The sequence below is a fragment of the Microtus oregoni genome, unplaced genomic scaffold (assembly GCF_018167655.1).
Source record: "Microtus oregoni isolate MIOR12 unplaced genomic scaffold, Mior012 000007F_ref0000211, whole genome shotgun sequence".
Taxonomy (NCBI): Eukaryota; Metazoa; Chordata; class Mammalia; order Rodentia; family Cricetidae; genus Microtus; species Microtus oregoni.
This window is the reverse complement of record NW_024543066.1, coordinates 52,134,010-52,157,671: the sequence shown is the minus strand read 5'-3', so window position 1 is coordinate 52,157,671 and position 23,662 is coordinate 52,134,010. Positions and strand designations below refer to the sequence as shown.

Here is a 23,662-nt window from a genome sequence, read left to right as displayed (position 1 = left end):
TTTGCGGGCTAGTGGATGGTCACTCATTTGTGAATTTGGAAGCTAATAGAGGGCAAAGAAGTTGCTTTATTCATTCTATTTAGATTTTTTAACCTTTCTTTCTCTGTGGTAGGTATCCATCCTTCCTTCCAAGGTCAACCTATCAGGCCTCCTATTGTCCCTGAGAAAAAAGGCATGTTTTTCCTCCACAAAGCCTCCTGCATAGCTGGGGCATCCCCAATGGAGGCAATCTTCAGCTCTCTTCCTACCTGCTAAAATCACTGCTTTCAGGACTCCAACAACAGAACCTGTCCTTCTCAGCTGCCTCTCATCTTTCATCTTTTGAGGTGGCACACAAACGTGCAGATCACCATCCTTTTTTCCTCTCTCCACCCTTCCAGGTTGCCATGGCATCCTGAGCATCTGCTGTTGGGAGGGAGAGGCTGATGGACCTGCTATGGACCTACGTGCTGTGTGAGTGTCCAGGTTGGTTGGCTATTTACTTGTTTGTTTCCTTGCTTGCTCTGTAGCCCAGGTTGAACCAGAGCTCACTGTATAACCCAGATAGATGTAGTTCTGGTAGCAACCATTAGGCGTCAGTGTTGCTTCAGTCACAATGTTAGGTAAGGTTTGGGAGTCAGCACGCCTTCCCTCCGGGATCTCAGTCTCAAGGAAACAGGATAACCGGATATGGCCTCACAGAGCTCATCGCCTGCCCCACTCAGGTTCTGTCTTGATGGTTCTGTGGCTTCCCTTAGTGCTGCAGGATTGCTCTAGGTGCAAGCCTGCTCAGTGGACGGGGTGTGGTGTGTCAGCCTGGGTGCAGGGTTTGACATAAAAGCCTGGACAACTGTGCAACTTCAGCACCCTTCAAAGGCATACACAACAGAGCCGACATTCTGGTCTCCCAGAATAACCACACAGAGCCTGACACAGACCCTGCTCTGGTGTGTGTCTCCCCTGCCTTGGCTAGGGCACTAGTAGGGACAGCCACTCTCCCACTCCATGTTCTAGCCACTCAGAATCTGTCCTGTGAGCTTCTGGAAGCTTGCCCATTGGTGAGATACAGCGATGAACAAGATGTAGATAAGGGGGAGAGGATTGGTTGGCTCTGCGGAGAGGCCTGACACAGCCTCTTCTGGCCATGAGAATGCCACAATGACAAGATTGTTCTGTGTTGCTGTTGTGGGTCCTGGCTGCTGGGGTCCTCATGGAGGTAATGTTTCATAGCAGTATGTTTATCTTCTATTGCTGCCCTAGGAAGAACAGAGGAAGTCTCTCCAAAGTCAAGACTGTAGCTGGAGACCAGAGTACAAACAGACCTTGGTATTTATTGTGTCTTTTTCAGCCTTTCCGGGAGGGGCTGGGGTGGAAGATGGGAGGAAGGAAGGTGAGGCTCTCCCAGCCTGAGCATCCAGGCCTAGGAATCCAGCAAACAACTAGAAAGGGGGAGACTGCATCAAGGGGCGCCCTTGAGGCAAAATAGGGGGAGCACCAAGCTTGGGGTCCCTGGGTAGAGCAGGGAGAGATAAGTGAGGGCTTGTGGGAACCCACTTGCTCAGTGGCCTAGGGTTCCTGCTCTGTCCTGGTATGTGGGGCAGAGGGCAGGGGAGGAACACAGGGAAAAGAAGGGGCAGGCCCCAAAGTGAGTAGTGAGATCTCCCGGCCTGCCTCTGGACACTGGAAGGGGCGTGTCTCTGGATTCTGCCCCCAGTGGAATAGCTTCCTCACTCTGAGGGAGGTCACTCCTGTCCTGTGGTCTGAGTCCTGCTGGTTATGACCGCTCATACTTCCCACAGACTAACTCTGAGTCTGGTCAGATGCCTCCCCTTCTGGCTCCTGTTTTCTGCTAGTGCTGGGCTAACTCTTGACCTGTCTGAGGGAGACTCAGGATGAGAGGTGAACATACAGACATAAGGATTGGGTTCTGCCTTCTCTGCCCATGGGAAGCCAGTCAGCTGGGGAATGGGTGACCCTCAGTGTCCTGGGTCCCTATTTGGGGGCCTGTAGTCTGAAGTTCCATTTGAGTTTGGGGGGGAGTCAGGCTCTGTCTCAGTAGGCAGCAAGGAGGCCTGGCCCCGCTGGCATTCTGGGCTGTAGTAGAAGGAACAGAGCCGGAAGGAGGGCCGAAGCTCATTCTGTATGCGATCCAGGATGTGGACGAAAGTCGGACGCAGGCGCGGACTAGGCTGCCAGCAGAGTCTCATCAGCTCCTGTCTGGGGAGGGTGAGGTGGGGTTAGAGGGAACCCAGATGCTCGTTGCCTCCCACACTGGAAGTATCAGTTGATAGAAGGAAGGGATCAGAGGGGAATAGGTTAGTTAAGATCTGGGAGTAGCCGGGCGGTGGTGGTGTATGCTTTTAATCCCAACACTTAGGAAGCAGAGGCAGGAGGATCTCTGAGTTTGAGGCCACCCTGGTCTACCAAAAACAAAAACAAAGCAAATAAATAAACAAAAGAGCTAGGAGTCAGATGCTTTGGAAGAGCTGGGTCGGAGTCAAGGGTGATGAACAAGACGGAAAGGGCCGCGGGGATGACTCACAGCTGAAGCGGACAGTTCTCCAGGTCCTCCAGTACTCCACCATCCATGACGAATTTGAGCACCTGCTCATTTGATAGACCCTGGTATGGTTGTTCAGCCAAGGTCACAATCTCCCAGAGCACGACACCAAAGGACCTGGAGAACACAAACAACAGCCCAAATCAGCACCCTTCCAGTTGCTCAGCACTCCTAGTGAGGACGTGTCCCCGACCCTTCCAAGATGCTGCCTGCACATCCATGGACCCCTCTGCTCCTGTCAGGCCCTACCAGACATCTGAATGAGTGGTGAAGATTCCATCTTTGAGGGACTCAGGGGCCATCCAGCGCACAGGCAACAGTCCCTTTCCACCTTTGCGGTAATAGTCTGTCTCGTACACATCCCGGGTCATGCCAAAGTCTGGAAAGTAAGAGTTTAGGGGCACGGGAGTCATCACCAGTTCTTCTAGAAGACAATCCTCAAACTTCTCTCCCTGCAGCCTCTGAGCATCCTGGAAGGTGTGATTTCAGAGGATCCCGGAGGTCATCTCTGCTCTTGGACATGGAGACTGAGATGGGGGGGGGGATGGGACTGGGGGACTTGCCTGTCAAGCCTTCGAGCCAGGCCTGGTCTCCTATAGCTAGCTTAGGGGAAGAAGCTCTACCTTCAGGCTTCCCTCATCTACCCGGTACCCCACTGTACCACCAATTTTGACGGTGAAATCCTGGGACACCATACAGTTGCGGGCTGCCAGGTCCCGGTGCACAAACTTATTGGCAGCAAGGTAGGCCATGCCGTCTGCAATCTCGCCAGCCATCTGTATCATGTCACTGAGTTCTGGCTGTGGAAGGCCAGGGTTGTTCTACAGGCAAGAAAGGGGCTGGTGAAGGACTGCCTTTCACCAACACTACGCCCAACTTCTCAATTCCCCAGCCTCATATCTTCCTCAGGATCTTCCCTGTTCCAACCTCTGCCTCAGGTCTCAGAGATCGGAGATGGCTCTTGAGGTCCCCACGGTTCATTAGTTCCATGATCACCAAAGTTGGCTGGCCCTGAGACACCACACCCAGCAGGCGAACCTGGGAGGACGAAGATCTTGGTTGTAGGTCTCTCTCTGATCCACGTGGCCAAAACCTGGACCTTCTGTGATTATACCCTGACTCAGACCCTCTCCTAACCCCCACCCTGCCATGACTGCAGTCATAATCCTGACCTTACCCAATCATATCTGATTATCATCATAATCATGAACTTGGTCCCACTCAAGACCCCAATAACTCCCTGGAAACCTAATACTGTGCCCCGACCTTGACTGATCTCAGCGCTAGACTCTGCTCCTATTAGGGCTTTCCCTACAGTTCAGCCCGGACCTCATTTCAGACCCTTTCCTTCTTACCACAGAGCCTTCACCCTTGGTATGATCTTACCACATGATGACACTTGAATGCCTTCATGACGGAAGCTTCCTTGAGGAATTCAATTCGCTCCCGTGCGCTGGCCAGCTCATTAACTGTCTTCAGGGCTACAGGTGTAGACTCCTTTCCAGCCTCAAGCCCTTGTACCAGTCCCTCATAGACCATCCCAAAAGAGCCTTGGCCCAGCTCCCGGATGATGGATATTTGCTCCCGAGGCACCTCCCACTCATCAGGGACATACACTGAGCAGAGATATGTGTCAGAGGCAAGAGTGCCTCTCTCCGCCATGCCTTCATCTGCCTCTTGACTCCCCCCCCAAGCTATTATTGAACTTTAATGTGAAAAAAATTATGTTTCTAAAGGTCACACAGCTTCAGCACACAGGTAACTACAGAGTCAGATAAAGGCATCAGTCAGTTTATGCTGGCTCCCTCAGTACAGAAAACAGTCAACTGTTATTTTCAGATTAAGGCAGTCATTTTTTTCTCATGTGTGCACGGCGTGTGTGTGTGTGTGTGTGTGTGTGTGTGTGATGTGCATGGGTGTGCAGGTGTGCCTTCTGAGTTATTGCATTGATACAGGGTCTCCCATGGACCTGGAAGCTCCACGCTTTGACTAAGCTTGAGGAGCACACAACAAGTTCTGGGGGGCTCAGTGCTGGAGTTACAGGCACACAAGCGATGCCAAGCTTTTGATGTGAGTGCTGGGCATTCAAACTCATGCTTGCAGAGGGGGCACCTTTCCCCACTGAGTTATCTTCTGAGCCATCACCCCCAGACCATCAAAGGCTACAAAGACATTTCAGATGCCCTTTTGAAGACTTCTCTTCTGAAGTGCTCTGTTCTCAAAGCCACCTTCCCCAAGAAGGTCCTGGAACTCTGCTCTTAGGCTCCTGCCCTCTTTCCCAGGCCACCCGTGCCCTGGACTTACTGTGAGAAGCACTGAAGTACTCTGGGTTCACAGATGTGTACAGTGTGCTGCTTCTGCAATGGGGGCAATAGGTCAAGGAGAGAAATGAACACACCAGGATTATGGGTACTACACTTGATCTGGTTAGGGTCCTAGTCCTGGGGTCAGATCGGCTGAGAATAGGTGGAGTCACGGGTAGATGAGGGTGTTCTCTCTCAGTGGGCCCAGAGGGGCTTGATGACTCTAGACAGGGGCATAGGGTGGTCTCCTCTTGTCTCAGCAGAATCAACCTCATTTTTTTTCTCAGCTTGAGCTAATGGTATGGTGACCAGTAGTCCTTATGTGCCTACACCACGATGTTTCTCAGGAGACAAAGCATTTCCAGGTTAACACAGATGAATTACCATCTTAGCTAAGAGGCGTGACTCCTCCATGCCTTCCAGGGAAAGAGTTATTGACTTTAAGGAAGTCCTTTCTGTTGTCTAAACTATTACCCTCTGAGTGTGCTGACACTAGCCCTGGGAGACAGCGAAGGGCGAGAAGAGGAAGGAAATGTGTGGGACTTGTCATCACCTTCTCTTGTTGTAGAAGAAACCGAGGGCAGCAACCATGATGAGCAGCATAAACCCCACAGGGGTGACAGTGAGGAGGATGCGCAGGCCCCCAGCATCCTCTTCCTCTGGTGGTGGAAGGGGGGGATCGACAGATTAGAGTGGAAACTGCTTCTCTGGCAACACTGAAGAATGGTGATGGGCCGGCCTGACAGTAGGCAGAGAGCGGCTGGGCAGACTGGGGAGCAAGTCCGCCTTACCTGGACCAGTGATGTAGAAGGCGACACCGTCTGTCCAGGAGCCATTGCCAGCCAGTGAGGTGGCCCGGACTCTAGCAGAATAGTTTCCAGGGGGCAGCAGGGCCAGCTGTACCCCACCAACTTTGGCATATCGAAGTCGAGACACACAGAGCACTGTGGCCTCCTGCAGGAAGAACAGACAGCAGGCTGTGAAGTGGGTGGAGGTGCAGACCCAGACTGGGGTGGGGTCCTGGGTACACACCTCTCCCAGGTGCAGACTGGGATTGGGGTTCCGGGGTACACACCTCTCCCAGGTGCAGACCCAGACTGGGGTAGGGGTCCTGGGTACATAGGGTACACACCTCTCCCAGGCGGCGGTACTTGATTTCATACTTGAGGATGAGCCCATTGGGGTCAGGTGGTTCAAGCCAATGCAGGATGACACTGCTCCTGCCAGCTGCCTTCCAGGCCACCTTCCCTGGGATGTCATCCGCTTCTCCTGCAGGAGGGGCATCTGGCAAATAGGCCACAAGCAGTTCTTCTTGCTCACTTTCAAACCCTGGCTAAACTGGGCCCAATGGGGAAGTTTGGAGAAGTTCCACAATCGTGGGAACTGGGAAGGGCAAACCGAGTGAGGCTCTAAAGTTAGTGGGAGCGCAAACCTGCTGCTTACAGAGCACTGGCTGGGCAGTTCTTGGAGTCAGTAGTGGGGGTGCAAGCTGTGAAGGGACACCTACTATGTGGCATGGTGCGTGCAAAGACGAACGTGGCGGCACTGCAGCCCACAGTGTGTGCCGCGTGGTTGCAGGCATGGATGTCAATCCTGTATTCCGTGAAGTGCCTCAAGCCGCTCAGCACCGCTCTCTCCCGGGGAACCTTGTCCTCTTGAATCTCAAAATCCGAATTGTTGGTCCCTAGTCTGAGAGGCCCAGCTTCCCGGCGGTGCCTCTCTAAGTCCCTGGAAATGGGATGGGTCAGAGCCAAAAGGCCTGTTCCCAGAGCCCCTTCCCACCTCCAGCTTCCGTCCCAGCTCACCTTTGGGGACTCTTGTTAATGGATGTTACTTTCCAAGGGGACCTGGGAAAGCCAGGGCACCTCTCAGCTCCCGGGAGCTCTGCGGCTGCGCCCCGCCTCCAAATCAACCCCTACCAAGGCCAGGCCCGCATCGTAATAGGCCCCTCCCACCAAGTCCCACCCTCTCCAAGTACCGCCCCTCTGGTCCTCCCAACCAGGTCTCACTTCGGAATGGTGATGGCATGATGCAGGAAGTTTTCAAACTTTTTCTGGAACGTGACCTCTTGTGTCTCCAGTGCGGGCAGCGCCTGCCCAGGAGGTGAGTGTTGGCAAGGACAACAGCCTTGCTCAGGCTCAGCCTCCAGCGCCGGGTCTTCACGGTCGAAGCGTGCGTCGTGGCTGCTGGTAGGCAGCCGTAGGCCTGTGGCCACCGCGCAGAAGAGAGAAGTCAGGACAGCGGTCCACCCGCCACTGAGCATCCCCGGTCTGGGGCACCCCCAGCGTACCGCGGTGGCAGTAGTCATTGATGTAGAGGTCACCGTCCTCTGCTAGGCGCTGCCACAGCACCAGGTAGTAGGTGATATTTCCATTGCGCTGGACCGGCGGCTTCCAGCGCACCAGAAGGTGTGAAGAGGATTTGGACGTGGAGATGACATCTTGGGGCACCGTGGGGGCTATGATTGTGAAGAGGGTGATGCTCAGAGGTGGGACCCCTTCTGAACACTGTGTGATAATGAGTCCCTCTCCCGGGATCCATCCGCCTTTTCCAGAGGGATCTATGACTTTCAGCCCTCCTTCCCTAGAAATCATTCTGTCCTTTCTCTGTTTCAGAAAATAGGGCGGATGAAACTTCATTCATGACAGGCAAGCTCTCTCCTAACTGAGCCGTGGCCCCAACCCTGGGGAGGCAGCACTATTCTACAGAAGCGCAGGGTTCAGGATTTAGTTCTCCAAATCCTTCACAGGCGGTTGAGTTCACTCGGCGATCTCAAGTCCAACCCAGCCTCACCCAAGCACAGAAAATATCCTGATTCTTGGTAGTGCCAAAGAATCTGGCCTTCTACCCTGTGGGGTTCCCCAGCCCGTCTGTGTCTAACGCCCGTGGGCCTCTATCTTCCTTCCTAGGATTCACGCCTCTCACTCTGGAGCCCTCAGCTTACCGGCAGGCAAGGTTCGAAGGTAGATGATAGGACTCTGGGCTCCTTGATGGGGGCTGTCCTCCGCAGTGGTCAGTGTGATGGCTCGCACAAACACAGCATACTGTGTCCAGGGCTTAAGGGGCGCTAGGGTCACCCCTGGCTCCTGGGTACGGCTGAGGGGTAGTTCTACATCCAACAGGTTCCAGCTCTGTGTTCCACACGCATCTGGACCCACGTGTTCTGTGGCGTTCTGGAATGGGCTGAATACACCATCCCCAGTGTTGGGGTATGGCTCAGGCCCATATCCGAGCTCTAACACCTCCCCCCACTATGCAGGACGCCATAGCCCTTTCCCCACTTTGCATGTGAGCACAGCTGTGATTTTTGCCAATTCACCCACCCTTTGGGGCTTATGATCCTCCACACATCACAAATTATAACGAAATATCCCTCATCCTTAGTAGGAATTATTGAGTTTTTGTCCTAATGAGAATAGCCAGAAAAAGAAAGAAAGAATGAATGAATGAAAAAAGAAAGAAAGGAAAAGGTTTGCACTGTATTAAAACAAAACCTAGAAAGTGGGTATCGGCAAAGAAGCAGATCATTCTCATCTCTAGGACCAAGAGAATCATTCTCATCCTCTGGAGCTAGGACCAAGAGAGCACTCTCTTGCTGACGGCAGAATAATCCTCTCTTCTGTTTTGTTCTGTTCTCGAGAGTATTTCCAAGTAGCCCAGCCTAGTCTTGAACCTGTTGTCTTTTGTCTTTGGCTCCTGAGTGTTTACCATGATTAGAGGCTTGCACCACCACTCCCAGTAGGCAGAGTGTCTTAGCCAAAGTCCCTGCATGAATTTTAGAAGTCTATGAACCTTCTAGACTACAGGCATGGTTCTACATGTGTTTGTGTTTCCATAAACACCTTTCTAGAGGTGGGTTCCTAGCTTTCATGCTGTCCAGGAACTCCCTATGTAGACTAGGCTTGCCTCAGACTCACAGAGATTCACCTGTCTCTGCCTCCTGAGTGCTGGGATTAAAGATGTGTGCCACCACACCAGGCCAGCTCTCATGTCTGTAGATCCCCAAAGCCAACAACCACGGCCTCCAGGGAATAATTGAGGCAGACTTTGGGGATTAGACTGGAGGCAGGCCATGCAGAGGTACCACAGGCTTTAAGGATGCAAGGAGAGCTAGCTTCTAACCAGAGAAAATAAGGTTTTGGGGTACTGTAAGGCATCACATCCATGTTCATGATATGATTATTTATTTGATGGTAGGCAGAGAGGTGGGATTATGCCGAGCCAGGGACAAAAAAATTGTGTGTGTGTAATGGTGTATAGGTGGGGATGCCCTCAGTGATGCAGGTGTCTGTGTGTGTGTGTGTGTGTGTGTGTGTGTGTGTGTGATGGTGTATAGGTGGGGATGCCCTTACTGGTGCAGGTGTGTGTTGTGAGTGTGTGTGTGTGTGTGTGATGGTGTATAGATGGGGATGCCCTCAGTGCTGCAGGTGTGTGTGTGTGTGTGTGTGTGTGTGTGTGTGTGAGAGAGAGAGAGAGAGAGAGAGAGAGAGAGAGAGAATGTGTGTGTGATGGTGTATAGGTGGGGATGCCCTCGGTGGTACAGGTGTGTGTGTGTGAGAGAGAGTGTGTGTATGTGTGTGTGTGATGGTGTATAGGTGGGGTTGCCCTCGGTGGTGCACTGGTTCAGGTGTGTGGAGACCAGAGGTCAATGTTGAAGTGTCTTCCTCAATCACTTTCTTTATTTTGAGATCGGTTCTCTCACTGAACTTGGAGCTTTCTCTTTCTGTTCAGGTGCCTGGCCAGCAAGCTCGCAGGCTCACCATCTCTGCCCTCCAGCGCTGGTTTTACAGATGCTACTGCCACACCTGGTTTTTCTGTGAGTTTGGGGGTCTGACCACAAGTTCCTCACCCTGGGCAGCACAAACCACCTTGCCCACTGAGCCTTCTCCCTGGCCCCAAAGCCAGGTATGAGGTCGAGTGAGATGAGGAGAGGCCCAGCTCCACGTGCCTGTTCTTGCTGGAACTCAGAAGCAGGATGGCCCAGGAGCTGGTATGGGGGTTACAGAGTGGGCGTCATGAGGGCAGGTGCCTTGTGAGATATGACACACTGAGTAGGTGTTTGTCAAAACCAGAATTGGACTGGGATTCTCAGGGTCTGCCCCTGAGGACTCACACAACAGTCATAAGATAAAGTGGGGGTTCCTCAGGAACCCTAAGATGCTTTGCCCCTAGCACGGAGGTGTGTAGGTTGTGAACTGCTTGAGCATAGCTAGGGAGGTATTTACACTGCTGCCCATGTCAATGACTCCTTGAGGTGTGTCCTATGAACCACCATCTCAACATCAGTTAGGAGCTTGTTAGGAATGCAGGCCATAGGCCTTGCCTGATATTAACCAACTCAGATTGTTAGGTGAAGCCGGGATCTGTATTTGACACACTCTCCCTTCTCCCCGTATTAGACATTCTCCTGCCATTGGGCTAAAGGAGAGCCTGGGCCAGTTGAGCACCCTGCTTCTGTGGGCTCCCTACTTGTTTCCAGACAGACCCTGGGTGCTGCTGCAATAAGGCCTTTCAATTCTAATTTGCAGGAAGCATTTCCAGTTTGGATGGTCCAGACCTGTCTACCAAGGAGAGAGAGCACCTCCTCCTCCTCCTCTTCTTCTTTTTCTTCTCCCCTTCCTCCTTCTCCTCCTTCTTCCTTTTTCCCCCCGAGACAGGGCTTCTCTGTAGCTTTGGAGCCTGTCCTGGAGCTCACTCTGTAGACCTCGAACTCACAGACATCCACCTACCTCTGCCTCCCGAGTGCTGGGATTAAAGGTGTGTGCCATTATCACCTGGTGGAAAGAACTTCTTATTCCCTGCTCTTGATCATCAAAAATTCATATCTCTCTTATAAGGAAATCTCTTGAGCTTGTTCCCGCTCTTGCCCTGGTTCTGGGGGTGGAACTGGGGCCTGTCATGCTAGGTAAGCATCCTGCCACTGAACTCCACATTCGGTCCATCTACTGTTCATTTTGAGACAGGATCTCACTAGGCAGACCATGCAGGCTTTGAATTTAGGATTCACTTGTTTTAGCCTCCTTCATGTTGTTCATAGGACTGTGCGGGACACCTGTCAGTGACACTTGTTTTAGAAGTCCTCCTTGTAGTACCTCTCTTGCTAACGGCAGTCCATTCTTTCCAAAGAAATAGCCCATTTCAGCCTGGAGTGTAGCTTAGTTGGTATAATATTTGACTAGCATGCACATTGCCTGGAGTTTGACTCTTAGCATCACATAAATGGGCTATGGTATGAATTTCTGTAATCTAACACTTTGGTGTTGAAAGCAAGAGGGTAAGTTCAAAAAGTTTGAGGGCAGCCAGGATATATAAGATCTACTTAAGAAGAAGAAAGTGCTGGACAGTGGTGGTAAAAGCCTTTAATCCTAGCACTTGGAGGCAGAGGCAGGCGGATCTCTGTGAATTTGAGGCCAGCCTGGTCTACAGAGAGTTCTGGACAGCCAGAGCTACATCATGAGACAATGTCTTATATTGAGAGACAGACAGACAGACAGAGAGAGAGAGACAGAGAGACAAAGAGAGAGTGACAGAGAGAGAGAGAGAGAGAGAGAGAGAGAGGAAGAAGGGAGGAAGAAAAGAAGGAAAGAAGAAAGGAAGGGAAGGAGGAGGATAGGTTCCTGCTCTTCTCCCTCCCCAGGCTTTAATGAAATGCTGGTAAAAAAAAAAAAAAAAGCTCCTAAAAGTGGCCAGATTAGTAGATACTTCCCAAACCGCTGCTGGGCAAGAGGATGTGGTCAGCAGAGAACTTTAGCACCGTGGATTGAAGCTCAATTAGCCACACTGTTCTAGCAAAATGATCTTCTGGGCTCTCAGAAATCCTGGCTGTCTCTTCGTTTCACTTGGTGAGGAGAAACTGAGGCATGGAGGACCAAAAAAGGTGAGACAGATCCAGGCAGTATGTGACTGTGGGTCCTAGCCTTCAGGTCTCGACATCCCAGCCTGGACATGCCCTCACCTCCTTTGGTTTTGAAAATAATTGGACTCTGCATAACACACAGGCCTGGAATCTCAACGTTCTTGGAGGAGGGGATTCAGGAAGAGGAATCTTTTGAGAGTTGGACACTGATTTACATAGTAAGGCCCTGTCTCAAAGTGGGGTGGGATTAGGGTCCTCCGTCTGGCACCACTCTCTACTCACGACTCCTTGTAATAGACGATGAAACTGAGCAGATCCCGGGCCTCCAGGGGTTCATAGCGCTCCCAGCGCAGCAAGATGCGGTCTGCCTCAGTCAGGTTGAACACGAAGCGCAGAGTGCGAGTCTGGCCTGGGTAGGGCGAAAGGAAAGCATTCTCTCCACACGCCTGTCACAGGCTCGTGCTGACTTACACTGACCCCACGGCTTCTCATCCCCTTGGGTGACTCCCCCCTCCCCATCTTAGTGCGTGCATGTTGCCCTGCTTGTACTCCTGGGGTTGGGCAGTTCTTTACAGGCAGCGCGATCTCCGTTGGTGCGGGGATTGATCTCAGCTTTGCTCTGCCGTCCTCTGGTCCCTGTCACCTCCTCCAGCTGGTATATGTGCTCCATGCAGAGGCGTGGGTTGAAGGCGAAGTACATTTTACCCACAGGAATAGTGAGCCCCACAGTCACCCAGGACCCCAACTGTTGCAGGTTCTGGTTGTCCAACACGTAGAGTGTGTAGTTCCTGGAGAAAGCCGGGTGCCTTGCTCTGCAAGGTGGCAGGGGTGGGGCAGGAGAGGGGCTGGCTCATGGGTTCCCCTGCAGAAGCTGCACTGGGCACAGGTGTAATCTGTGGTCCATTCACATCCACGAGGGGTTCAGCGGACTCTCTCTGTGCCACTGACTAGGAATATGACATCCTGAAATTCCCCGCGCCCTCTGCCGACCTCACTTTATGTCCCTCTCCTCCTTCATATCACCTTAACAGCACTGGCTGTGGAGACACAGGAGCTTGCCGGCCAGATTGGCTATAGGTACCCTATATCATATATGATCATATGTGAGGAGACAGAAGAAGCCACAGGGAACGATTTGACTGGTGATGATTTAAACTTCTTCTTCCTTGTTTTTTTTGGGGGGGAGGGGGTGTTTCGAGACTGGGTTTCTCTGAAACTTTGGAGCCTGTCCTGGAACTAGCTCTTGTAGACCATGCTGGCCTCGAACTCCCAGAGATCCACCTGCCTCTGCCTCCCGAGTGCTGGGATTAAAGGAGTGCGCCACCACCGCCCGGATAAACTTCCTTTTATTTTGAAAACTGCTGATGACTTTGTGATCAGGCCTTAGTTCCTGGGTGGTAAGAATGATTTTATGCTCAGTCAGGTTCACTTAGCAACCAACTGACCAGGTGTTTCCATCATGGCCCGTTGCCATGGAAGAGCATAGAACCAGTGTTGTGTATTCTGTGTTCCAGTCCCTGTTTAAAGCACTTCACACACAATGGTGTAAGTAGCGATCACAATCCTAGGGCACAAGCTTCATTTCACAGAGGGGAAACCCGAGGACCAGAGAAGGCAAGCAGCCTCCCCACACTCACACAGCTAGTAACCAGCAAACTAACTTTCAGAACCCATTCTCTTCACTAGTGTTCCAAGAAGCCTGAGGAAAAGGGGGCTGGTCAGGCTGATTTCTGACCCCTTACCCATCCACCATGGAATCTCCCCGGATTAGTTTGAGGTTCTTGAAAAAGCCCAAGGACACGAGTGCGAACGAGTGCTTGATTTTGAGGAAGCCGGTGATGGTCTCCACCAGCCCCAGGTTGTGTTGAAGCTCGGGTTCCAGGTTGTCTGAGGATGAGGAAGATAGGACTGGAGTAGGGTCGGGGAAGGAAGGGTAGGGAACTGGAGGGACAGAGGCAGAGGACCCTGGATGAGGGAAGCCACGCATGGACTGCAGTTAGGAGGGTGTGGTCAGGAAGAGTACTGACAGCCTTGGCGAAGGTTGAGGATGAGGCTTCCCTCCACGTGGGTGCAGCCCACCAGGTCCTGAGTGGCCTGGACAGAGTCGATGGTCTTTGTGCCAACTTTGCACTCCTTGGGGCACAGTCCCTCGCACTTGTGGCAGAAAATGCTGGCAGGACAAGCAGATAGCCTAAGTCTCGGGCGATGAAACTGCTCAGGCCTCCCGACAGCCCCAAGGGTCTGCCCCTCACCTGCTGCTATTGCGGGTGAAGCCTGGAGGGCACTGAGCCAGGCAGCTGCCCTGGTAGATGCCAAAGGTGGCGGTGCGGCCAGGCACCTCACGCAGATGAGCACAGACCTCAGAGGTGACACAGCGCCAGGACTCATACTGGTAGGTGCCCGGAGGGCAGGTCCGGAGGCAGGCTCCTCGGAAGTAGAGGTGGCGGCAAGCTACACAGGCTCGAGAGTCTTCAGGTTGGCTGCAGCCCCCCAGACATTCATCATGGCAGCACTCACCGCCTGCTGTGCAGGCCAGCCCGCCGGGGCAGGGACACACTGTGGGCAGAGGGCCGTTAGACTTTACCTGCCCCTTGGCAACCCCTCAACAATGTCCTTTTCCAACCCTGGCCCACCCCATCCTGGGGTGACCCTCTCAGCACCAGGTGACACTACTGACTTTGTTTCCTTGTGTCATGGATGCTTGAAGGCCTCTCTCTGTCCTCCACCTTGAGAGTATCAGAACTCAGGCTAGGCTGTGTTGCAATCCCAGCACTTGGGACGCAAAAGCATCTCTGTGAGTTTGAGGCTAGCCTGGTCTAGTGAGTTCCAGTCTAGCTTAAGCTGGACAGAGAGACCCTCTCTCAGGGAAAAAAAAAAAGAAAGAAGAAAAAGCCTCAGAACTCAGGATGGAGCAGCGACCTTGTCCATCAGGGTTGCTGTTCTGCAGCCTGCTGTCCTGTCTAGGCTGTCCCGTGGTGACTTGATATAGTGCCAAGGAGAATCAGCTGGCTACTCCTGATCAGCTAGGCCAGGGCAAGGTGGGTCCAGCCAGGGCCTGTTGACATGGCACACAAATTGAGAGGACATGTAGCAGCTGTGTTTACAGCCAACAGGGAGGCAGCTCACCGCTGATACAGCAGGCTCTTGTTATTCTCCTGCCTGGAGCCGAGGCTAGAGGTGAGGGGCACACTTTGAGCTGTATGAGAACGACTCCTGGGCTAGGGGACTCCAGATCTGCTCCTGGCCTCTGGAAGATCTTACCCCACTGCCCACTGTGTTCCTTCTGTCTCCACTAATGTACTTCCTAGGTCATGGGCTTCCCCTTGCCTGTCTAAGTCTTTCCATCCCTTCCCTCTCCTTTCTGTTCTCAACATCGCATCTCTGTCTCACTGCTGCCAGTGCACCCGCTGATGGCATGGGACTGAGACCACATCCCCTATCGTCACCAGAGGAGACAGAGGTGGGGATGCCAGGTGAGTTCTGTCCACTTGTGTCTCCCCTCTTCCCAAAGCCCCTCCTTACCTACTCTGTGCCTGCCTGATGCCATGCCAATTATTTAATTTCTGTGAACTTCGCTTTCCTTTCCTGTAAAATGGGATAATAAGGGTACCTGTCCCATAGGAAGGGCAATGGTTTGAAAACAATGGCTGCAAGCCAGACATATATCTGTAATCCCAGCACTTAAGAAATAGAAGAATTAGGGTTCAAGGCCAACCTCAGCCACATGTCAAGTTTCAAGCCAGCCTGGGCTACATTATATGTTGGCTCACAAACCCAACAATAGCAAAAGGTGGAAGAGCCCCATCTCCCTGTGCTACAGCCATGTTCTGTGCAAGTGCCCACCTCTCTGGCAGTGACTGGAGGTCCAGCACCTGTAGTCAGTGTGCCCACTGAAGGTGGTTCTCACACAGGGCTCACCAGCAGCACCCAGCACACCAGGGCACACGTCAGCACACTCCTCGCCCAGTTTATTCCCCACAATGTGGTTGGTGCCTGGCGCAGGCTGCAACAGGCCCCAGTCAATGGTGGAGAGGTGGCAGAGTTCCTGGTTCTTCTCCACACGCACAGCCCCATGCAGCACAGCCCCAAGCGACGGCAGTCCAATGTCCCGCAGGTGAGGCATCTCAAAGATAATGAGGGCATAGCCCAGGAAGAGGCGTGCACCTCGGATCACAGCAAGGTTAGGGAAGAGGTCTCGAAGGCTCTCCAGGCCATAGACTCGGAACAACAGCAGGTAGTCTGTGACCTGGGTAAGGCGTGGGAAGCTGAGGCCTCGGAAGTCTTCTCCAGTGGCAGCAAACATGAGAAGGATCTGCAGGTGACCCTCCACCACACTGCAGTTCTCCAGCCGACGAAGCTCTGTGACCTCAGAGCGGATATCCAGGCTGGGGCACACTGTGGACACAAGTGGGCCGGCAGATGAGAACAGCGCAGACCAAGAATCCTGTCCTGGCAGCTCTGGAGGGGGACCACACTGGCAAGTCGGAGGACACTGCATGAGGTACCAGTCGGAGTCCTGGCTAATCAGCTCCTCCCACTGTCTTGCTTAAACCAGTCTCCCCTGCTCTTTTCTGGGGGTCAGTGCTGGTTAGGCAAACACCATACCATTGAGCTACATCCCCAGCCCATGGTGTTTAGAGAGATCACTGCGTAGCTCTGGTAGCCTGGGACTCGGTCCTTCCGCCTCTGTCTCCTGAGTCTGTGAACCACATCTGGTTTCCCCGTGACTCACAGCTAACTTACGTGTAATTTCTTTATTTGTTTTGCTTATTGCAAGCCTCATGAGGGCAGGAATTTGTTTAATTCATTACTTTATACTTTCACGGGTAGTGCCTGATGCAAGATTGGTGCTCTGTGAATGCTTGGTGAGAAAATGAGCGCACAGTGTGCCTTGGGAGGAAGTGCGTACTGAGTGCGTACTGAGTGTGTACCGAGTGTGTACTGAGTGTGTACTGAGTGCGTACTGAGTGAGTACTGAGTGAGTACTGAGTGTGTACTGAGTGTGTACTGAGTGCGTACTGAGTGAGTACTGAGTGAATACTGAGTGTGTACTGAGTGTGTACTGAGTGCGTACTGAGTGCGTACTGAGTGAGTACTGAGTGAATACTGAGTGTGTACTGAGTGTGTACTGAGTGCGTACTGAGTGAATACTGAGTGAGTACTGAGTGCGTACTGAGTGTGTACTGAGTGAATACTGAGTGTGTACTGAGTGCGTACTGAGTGAGTACTGAGTGAATACTGAGTGTGTACTGAGTGTGTACTGAGTGCGTACTGAGTGAGTACTGAGTGAGTACTGAGTGTGTACTGAGTGTGTACTGAGTGTGTACTGAGTGAATACTGAGTGTGTACTGAGTGAGTACTGAGTGAATACTGAGTGTGTACTGAGTGCGTACTGAGTGAGTACTGAGTGAGTACTGAGTGTGTACTGAGTGTGTACTGAGTGTGTACTGAGTGAGTACTGAGTGTGTACTGAGTGAATACTGAGTGTGTACTGAGTGTGTACTGAGTGAGTACTGAGTGTGTACTGAGTGAATACTGAGTGTGTACTGAGTGAATACTGAGTGCGTACTGAGTGTGTACTGAGTGAATACTGAGTGTGTACTGAGTGAATACTGAGTGCGTACTGAGTGAGTACTGAGTGAGTACTGAGTGAATACTGAGTGAATACTGAGTGAGTACTGAGTGTGTACTGAGTGAATACTGAGTGCGTACTGAGTGAATACTGAGCGCGTACTGAGTGTGTACTGAGTGCGTACTGAGTGAATACTGAGTGAATACTGAGTGTGTACTGAGTGTGTACTGAGTGCGTACTGAGTGAATACTGAGTGTGTACTGAGTGTGTACTGAGTGAATACTGAGTGTGTACTGAGTGAATACTGAGTGAATACTGAGTGAATACTGAGTGTGTACTGAGTGTGTACTGAGTGCGTACTGAGTGAATACTGAGTGCGTACTGAGTGAGTACTGAGTGAGTACTGAGTGTGTACTGAGTGTGTACTGAGTGTGTACTGAGTGAGTACTGAGTGAATACTGAGTGTGTACTGAGTGCGTACTGAGTGAGTACTGAGTGAGTACTGAGTGTGTACTGAGTGTGTACTGAGTGTGTACTGAGTGAGTACTGAGTGAGTACTGAGTGAGTACTGAGTGTGTACTGAGTGAGTACTGAGTGTGTACTGAGTGAATACTGAGTGTGTACTGAGTGTGTACTGAGTGAGTACTGAGTGTGTACTGAGTGTGTACTGAGTGAATACTGAGTGCGTACTGAGTGTGTACTGAGTGAATACTGAGTGTGTACTGAGTGAGTACTGAGTGAGTACTGAGTGAATACTGAGTGAATACTGAGTGTGTACTGAGTGAATACTGAGTGCGTACTGAGTGAATACTGAGCGCGTACTGAGTGTGTACTGAGTGCGTACTGAGTGAATACTGAGTGAATACTGAGTGTGTACTGAGTGTGTACTGAGTGCGTACTGAGTGAATACTGAGTGTGTACTGAGTGTGTACTGAGTGAATACTGAGTGTGTACTGAGTGAATACTGAGTGAATACTGAGTGAATACTGAGTGTGTACTGAGTGTGTACTGAGTGCGTACTGAGTGAATACTGAGTGTGTACTGAGTGTGTACTGAGTGAATACTGAGTGTGTACTGAGTGAATACTGAGTGTGTACTGAGTGTGTACTGAGTGAATACTGAGTGTGTACTGAGTGTGTACTGAGTGCGTACTGAGTGCGTACTGAGTGAATACTGAGTGTGTACTGAGTGAATACTGAGTGTGTACTGAGTGAATACTGAGTGCGTACTGAGTGTGTACCGAGTGAGTACTGAGTGCGTACTGAGTGTGTACTGAGTGAATACTGAGTGCGTACTGAGTGAATACTGAGTGTGTACTGAGTGTGTACTGAGTGAATACTGAGTGTGTACTGAGTGAATACTGAGTGTGTACTGAGTGAATACTGAGTGTGTACTGAGTGCGTACTGAGTGAATACTGAGTGTGTACTGAGTGCGTACTGAGTGTGTACTGAGTGCGTACTGAGTGCGTACTGAGTGAATACTGAGTGTGTACTGAGTGAATACTGAGTGTGTACTGAGTGAATACTGAGTGAATACTGAGTGCGTACTGAGTGAATACTGAGTGTGTACTGAGTGTGTACTGAGTGAATACTGAGTGTGTACTGAGTGAATACTGAGTGTGTACTGAGTGTGTACTGAGTGAATACTGAGTGTGTACCGAGTGAATACTGAGTGCGTACTGAGTGTGTACTGAGTGTGTACTGAGTGAATACTGAGTGTGTACTGAGTGAATACTGAGTGAATACTGAGTGCGTACTGAGTGTGTACTGAGTGAATACTGAGTGTGTACTGAGTGAATACTGAGTGCGTACTGAGTGTGTACTGAGTGCGTACTGAGTGCGTACTGAGTGTGTACTGAGTGAATACTGAGTGTGTACTGAGTGTGTACTGAGTGAATACTGAGTGCGTACTGAGTGTGTACTGAGTGAATACTGAGTGTGTACCGAGTGAATACTGAGTGCGTACTGAGTGTGTACTGAGTGTGTACTGAGTGAATACTGAGTGTGTACTGAGTGAATACTGAGTGAATACTGAGTGCGTACTGAGTGTGTACTGAGTGTGTACTGAGTGAATACTGAGTGTGTACTGAGTGAATACTGAGTGAATACTGAGTGCGTACTGAGTGTGTACTGAGTGCGTACTGAGTGTGTACTGAGTGTGTACTGAGTGAATACTGAGTGAATACTGAGTGCGTACTGAGTGTGTACCGAGTGTGTACTGAGCATGAGCTTCTCTCCCTGTCCTCAGGGAGCAGGCTCCCCAGTAAGAAATCGTTTTTTGCTCTGAAGGGACTTTCCATGGTTCCTCCTTACCAAGTTCCTCATTTTACTTCCTCAGCCCAACATTCTGGGTGTAGACAAGCTGGTGTCCATTCACTTCTCCAGGCTCAAACCCAGAAAGGCTCCGTAGGTCTTTGACTTGCATTGCTGGGGGCTGGTGTCCTTTCCTTAACTCTCTGGCCGGAGCTCAGCAGCGAGCTGTTCTAAGTCCAGTTTGCATCTCCCATGGTACCCAGCTCAGGACTGGAACCTCTGGCACTCAGAAACTCTGGACCAGCAACATCTGGATCCCAGGTCTACCCTTTCCTTTGGAACCTAGTCCATTCACCTCTGTTCCTTAACAGGAGCTGGATGCTTAGCCCCAGTTTAACATCCAGGTCTGTTTCCTCTCTCCTCACCTGGCCCTCCAGAAATGACCCACTTTGGCACCATGCCACACATTCTCCTATACAGGCCAGCCCTGTCCCTGACTCAGGGCTTGTCAAGGACAAACAGGATGGAAAGCCTGGCTCCCTGTACTTTCTCTCTGTGGTTGATGCTCGACTGTCCAGCTGTTGGATGTGTGTTTATGCACACGCTCACTTGCTTGTGCACACACTAGGCAAGGCAGGTACACACACACACACACACACACACACACACCCCAAAAAAAGAGGAAAAACACTTCTGTTCTCTCCAGGAAAGCCAATTAGGTTCTTTGAGGCAGGTGGGGGGTTCCCTCAGGCGCTCTGCTTCCCATCATGCCTTAGCCTCTCTAGAGCTCCCCTAATGTGAGACATTGGAAAAACAAATCCAAGACCTCTTCAGATTAACCCCTGCCTTTCTTCAGGACACGCTCTAGGTAGAGCTTCACTGGGAAACAGCAACTGTGCTCCTTGATCAAACAGTAAGTCCCAGGACTTGCATGCTTTATTTTGACAACTGTGCTCTTGCCTGGCATCTGCTGTGCAGTATGCTGGCACAGAGGGGCAGGGGTAGGTGCTCAGGCTGGCACAGAAGGGGCAGGGGTAGGGTGCTCAGGCTGGCACAGAAGGGGCAGGGGCAGGGTGCTCAGGCTGGCACAGAAGGGGCAGGGGCAGGGTGCTCAGGCTGGCACAGAGGGGCAGGGTGCTCAGGCTGGCAGAGGGGCAGGGGCAGGGTGCTCAGGCTGGCACAGAAGGGGCAGGGTGCTCAGGCTGGCACAGAAGGGGCAGGGGTAGGTGCTCAGGCTGGCACAGAGGGGCAGGGGCAGGGTGCTCAGGCTGGCACAGAGGGGCAGGGGCAGGGTGCTCAGACTGGCACAGAAGGGGCAGGGGTAGGTGCTCAGGCTGGCACAGAAGGGGCAGAGGCAGGGGTAGGGTGCTCAGGCTCAGGCTGGCACAGAAGGGGCAGAGGTAGGGTGCTCAGGCAGGTCACCATGCATTGCGAATCTTCTGTGACTGGCCCCTTTCAGAGGGCATCTTACCCCAGTCCATTTGTATTATCTTTATCGGAAAGGAAGCCCCTACCTTGACCTTGGAAGCCCCACTCAGAAGAGCATCCTAAGACCCTTCACACTCCCAGAGTGCTGAGTTCCCAAGCTCTCTGTGTGGAGGACAAAGGCAGTCTCTGGCAACCCTCTGAAGGCAATTTGGTCTGCAGGTGCACTCACACTTCCTGGATGCCTTTGGTGGGAAGTGTGTGTTGGAGGAACAGCACTGAGGCCAGGGGGTAGACAGATCTCTCTGGCAGCCTTTCTGCCCACAGTGGGTGGGGAACTCAGACTAAAGCTGGAGCTCAGGGCCTGCCCTGGGGCTGCCTCTCCAGCCGCTGAGCCTCCTAGCAGCACAAAGGGTCAATTGCTTTAATGGTGCCTGGTGTCAGCTGCTGGTCCCAGGCTGCCCCTTATCATTTAGTGGCCCCAGAGAAGACTTCTGATTTCCACAGTCTCACTTTGGTTCAAACTCAGACTTTCCTGGGATAGTGGTTTCACAAATAGCAATGGGTTCATTCCATTTCTAACTCCTTAACTCTTACGAAGCTGAGAGGGAAAAAAAAAACTTATATGAAGATTTTTTTTTCCCTAGTGAAAAGTCCTTTTGAGGGCTAGCCCTAGTCCTTAAGTTCCCATAAAGATTAAATAGAAGCCAGAGGCGGTGGCACATGCCTTTAATCCCAACAGAGGCAGGTGGCTCTCTGAAGGCTAGCCTGGTATACAGTGTGAGTTTTAAGACAACCAGGGCTAAACAGAGAAACCCTGTCTCGAAAAACAAAACCAAACAAAGACAACATAGAAGCTTTCTGGGAGCGAGATGGGGTTGGAAAGACGTTGCTGGGGACTCACCCTCTGGTGTGTCCAGGCCAGATCCCAAGGACAGCAGGCTCATAAGCAAGTGTACTCTCCAGGGCCACAGAGCAGGTACTGCCACCATCTCAGCCCTGAGTGTCCTCCAGGTGTCCTACTGGGAAAAAGGGTCTCATGGGATGCAGACCCAGGTTCCGGGGTGGGGAGTGAGGTACAGGGGCAAAGGGATTGGAAATCTGAAGTAGAGACAGCCAAGATAGAAAAGAATTTCAGACCAGAGGAAACAAATGCTGTGCCAGGCAGCTGCACACAGCTTCAGATGATCCAGAGACAGAAGCAGAACAGAGGGAGATGCAGTCAGAAGCAGAAGACCCTCAGAGAGGCTTCCAGAGAAAGAAATTGACCCAGAATTCAGAACACGAAGGTTCAGGGGCCGGACAGTCGCGCGAGGGGAGGAGGAGAGAAAGCCCCGGGAGCGTCCAGGGGCTGCGGCAGGGTCAAGAGGAGCGCAAGACGCCACCCTGAGACTCCGGCTTCTGTTCGCTGCAGCTCCCGGGCTGAACGCAGGGACCTCGCCCAGCTCCCGCCCTTTCCAGAAACGGATTGGTTTGTGCGGATTTCTCTGTTCTTTCTGCCCCTCCCACAAAGTCAAGTAAAAATATTTAGCCTGTCAACTGAGGGAGGTGGGGGGACAGATGTGTTGGGGAAAATAAGGCCAAAATGCCGAAGGAGTTGGGGGCCAAGAAATCTTGGCAGCGTCTCTCTGCCACCTCTGGCACCGCCCCTGCTAGCTGCAGACGTGGAGGCAGCGACTGGGCGCCGTGTTCTGAAGAGCGCAGGTTCTGGAGTTCAACAGGTGTTTTGACACTCTAGAGGGTGACTTCCTGCATCCCCGACAGGTCGGACTCTGCTTGTGAAACCTGGAGATCTTAGACCTTCGCCTCTAGAAGCCCCTCCCAGCCTCTCGAGGCCACTTTGACTATAACTCCTGGTGCGAGGTGTGTCCTTGCCAAGTCCCTTGGTTCTGGCTCAGATCCCGAGAAGAGCTATCTCTCTGTAAGATTACGCCTTCGTTAGGTTACTTTTAAGAATTGGGGAGGGTTGTTGGGTCTTTGTATGTGCATTCTCGTGTGGAGGTACTTGGGGGACTATTCACCCTTGGACCTGGCACGGAAAGCTACCTGCCACTAGGACTATCTATCCTTCCCTGGATTACTGGGTTCTTCTCACTTCTGGTCACTCCCAGTACCTACCTGCCCCCTCTCTTAAACGTGAGACTTACAGACTTGCAGCCAGGAAGGCCAATGCGCAATACCTGCCCTTTGATGACCTGAATGTTGGGATCCTGGGAATTCCCAGGTTCACAAATACCAAGGGTTTACGGTTCCCAGCTCTAGCCGCGGGCAACTCCCATGTCCGAAGAGCTAAGAGATCTATTAATTTCTCCACTCAGAAATCGATGCACTTGTCAGGACGGCGATCGATGCCAGTCCTGCTCTGTTTGGCCCTACCCAACTCTGGTACCCAGCCCTAGCTGGCTGACTGGGTTTGGGGACTGACCTTAAAACCCAAAACACAACCTAGTAAAGTTGCGAACCGCGCTCCCTGGCGCTCGAAGACCCAGGCCCAGAGCAAACACTGCGGGCGCAAAGGCTTCTAGCGCCACCCTGTGGCCTCTTGCAGACCGAGTGGTCTCCACTTTCCACTCTCCATCCAGCTGTGTTCAGAGAACTCTTCTCTGCCCCTTCTGTTTTCCTCCCCAGGTTCTGCATCCAGTCATTCTGGGGCTCTCAGTCGTTCATCAAATTTATTCCAAGTGACATGCACATTCTCGTAGGCAAGAAGAGCA

General features: G+C 52.0%; 1 protein-coding gene across 1 annotated transcript; it reads right to left on the bottom strand.

Moving 5' to 3' along the window:
• Window positions 1-1,954: 1,954 nt before the first annotated feature.
• Insrr (insulin receptor related receptor) lies at window positions 1,955-21,940 on the bottom strand. The gene is made up of 22 exons (XM_041655140.1): window positions 21,853-21,940; window positions 15,542-16,093; window positions 13,951-14,254; window positions 13,726-13,868; window positions 13,441-13,585; window positions 12,272-12,486; window positions 11,981-12,107; window positions 7,787-8,025; window positions 7,133-7,300; window positions 6,852-7,047; window positions 6,648-6,689; window positions 6,350-6,570; window positions 5,975-6,111; window positions 5,634-5,796; window positions 5,396-5,501; window positions 4,844-4,896; window positions 3,926-4,155; window positions 3,467-3,577; window positions 3,201-3,360; window positions 2,789-2,918; window positions 2,522-2,656; window positions 1,955-2,196 (listed from the first exon to the last, which is right to left on the bottom strand). Exons 1-22 carry the CDS (start codon window positions 21,938-21,940, stop codon window positions 1,956-1,958), a joined length of 3,906 nt encoding a protein of 1,301 aa, XP_041511074.1. The 3' UTR covers window position 1,955.
• Window positions 21,941-23,662: the final 1,722 nt, after the last annotated feature.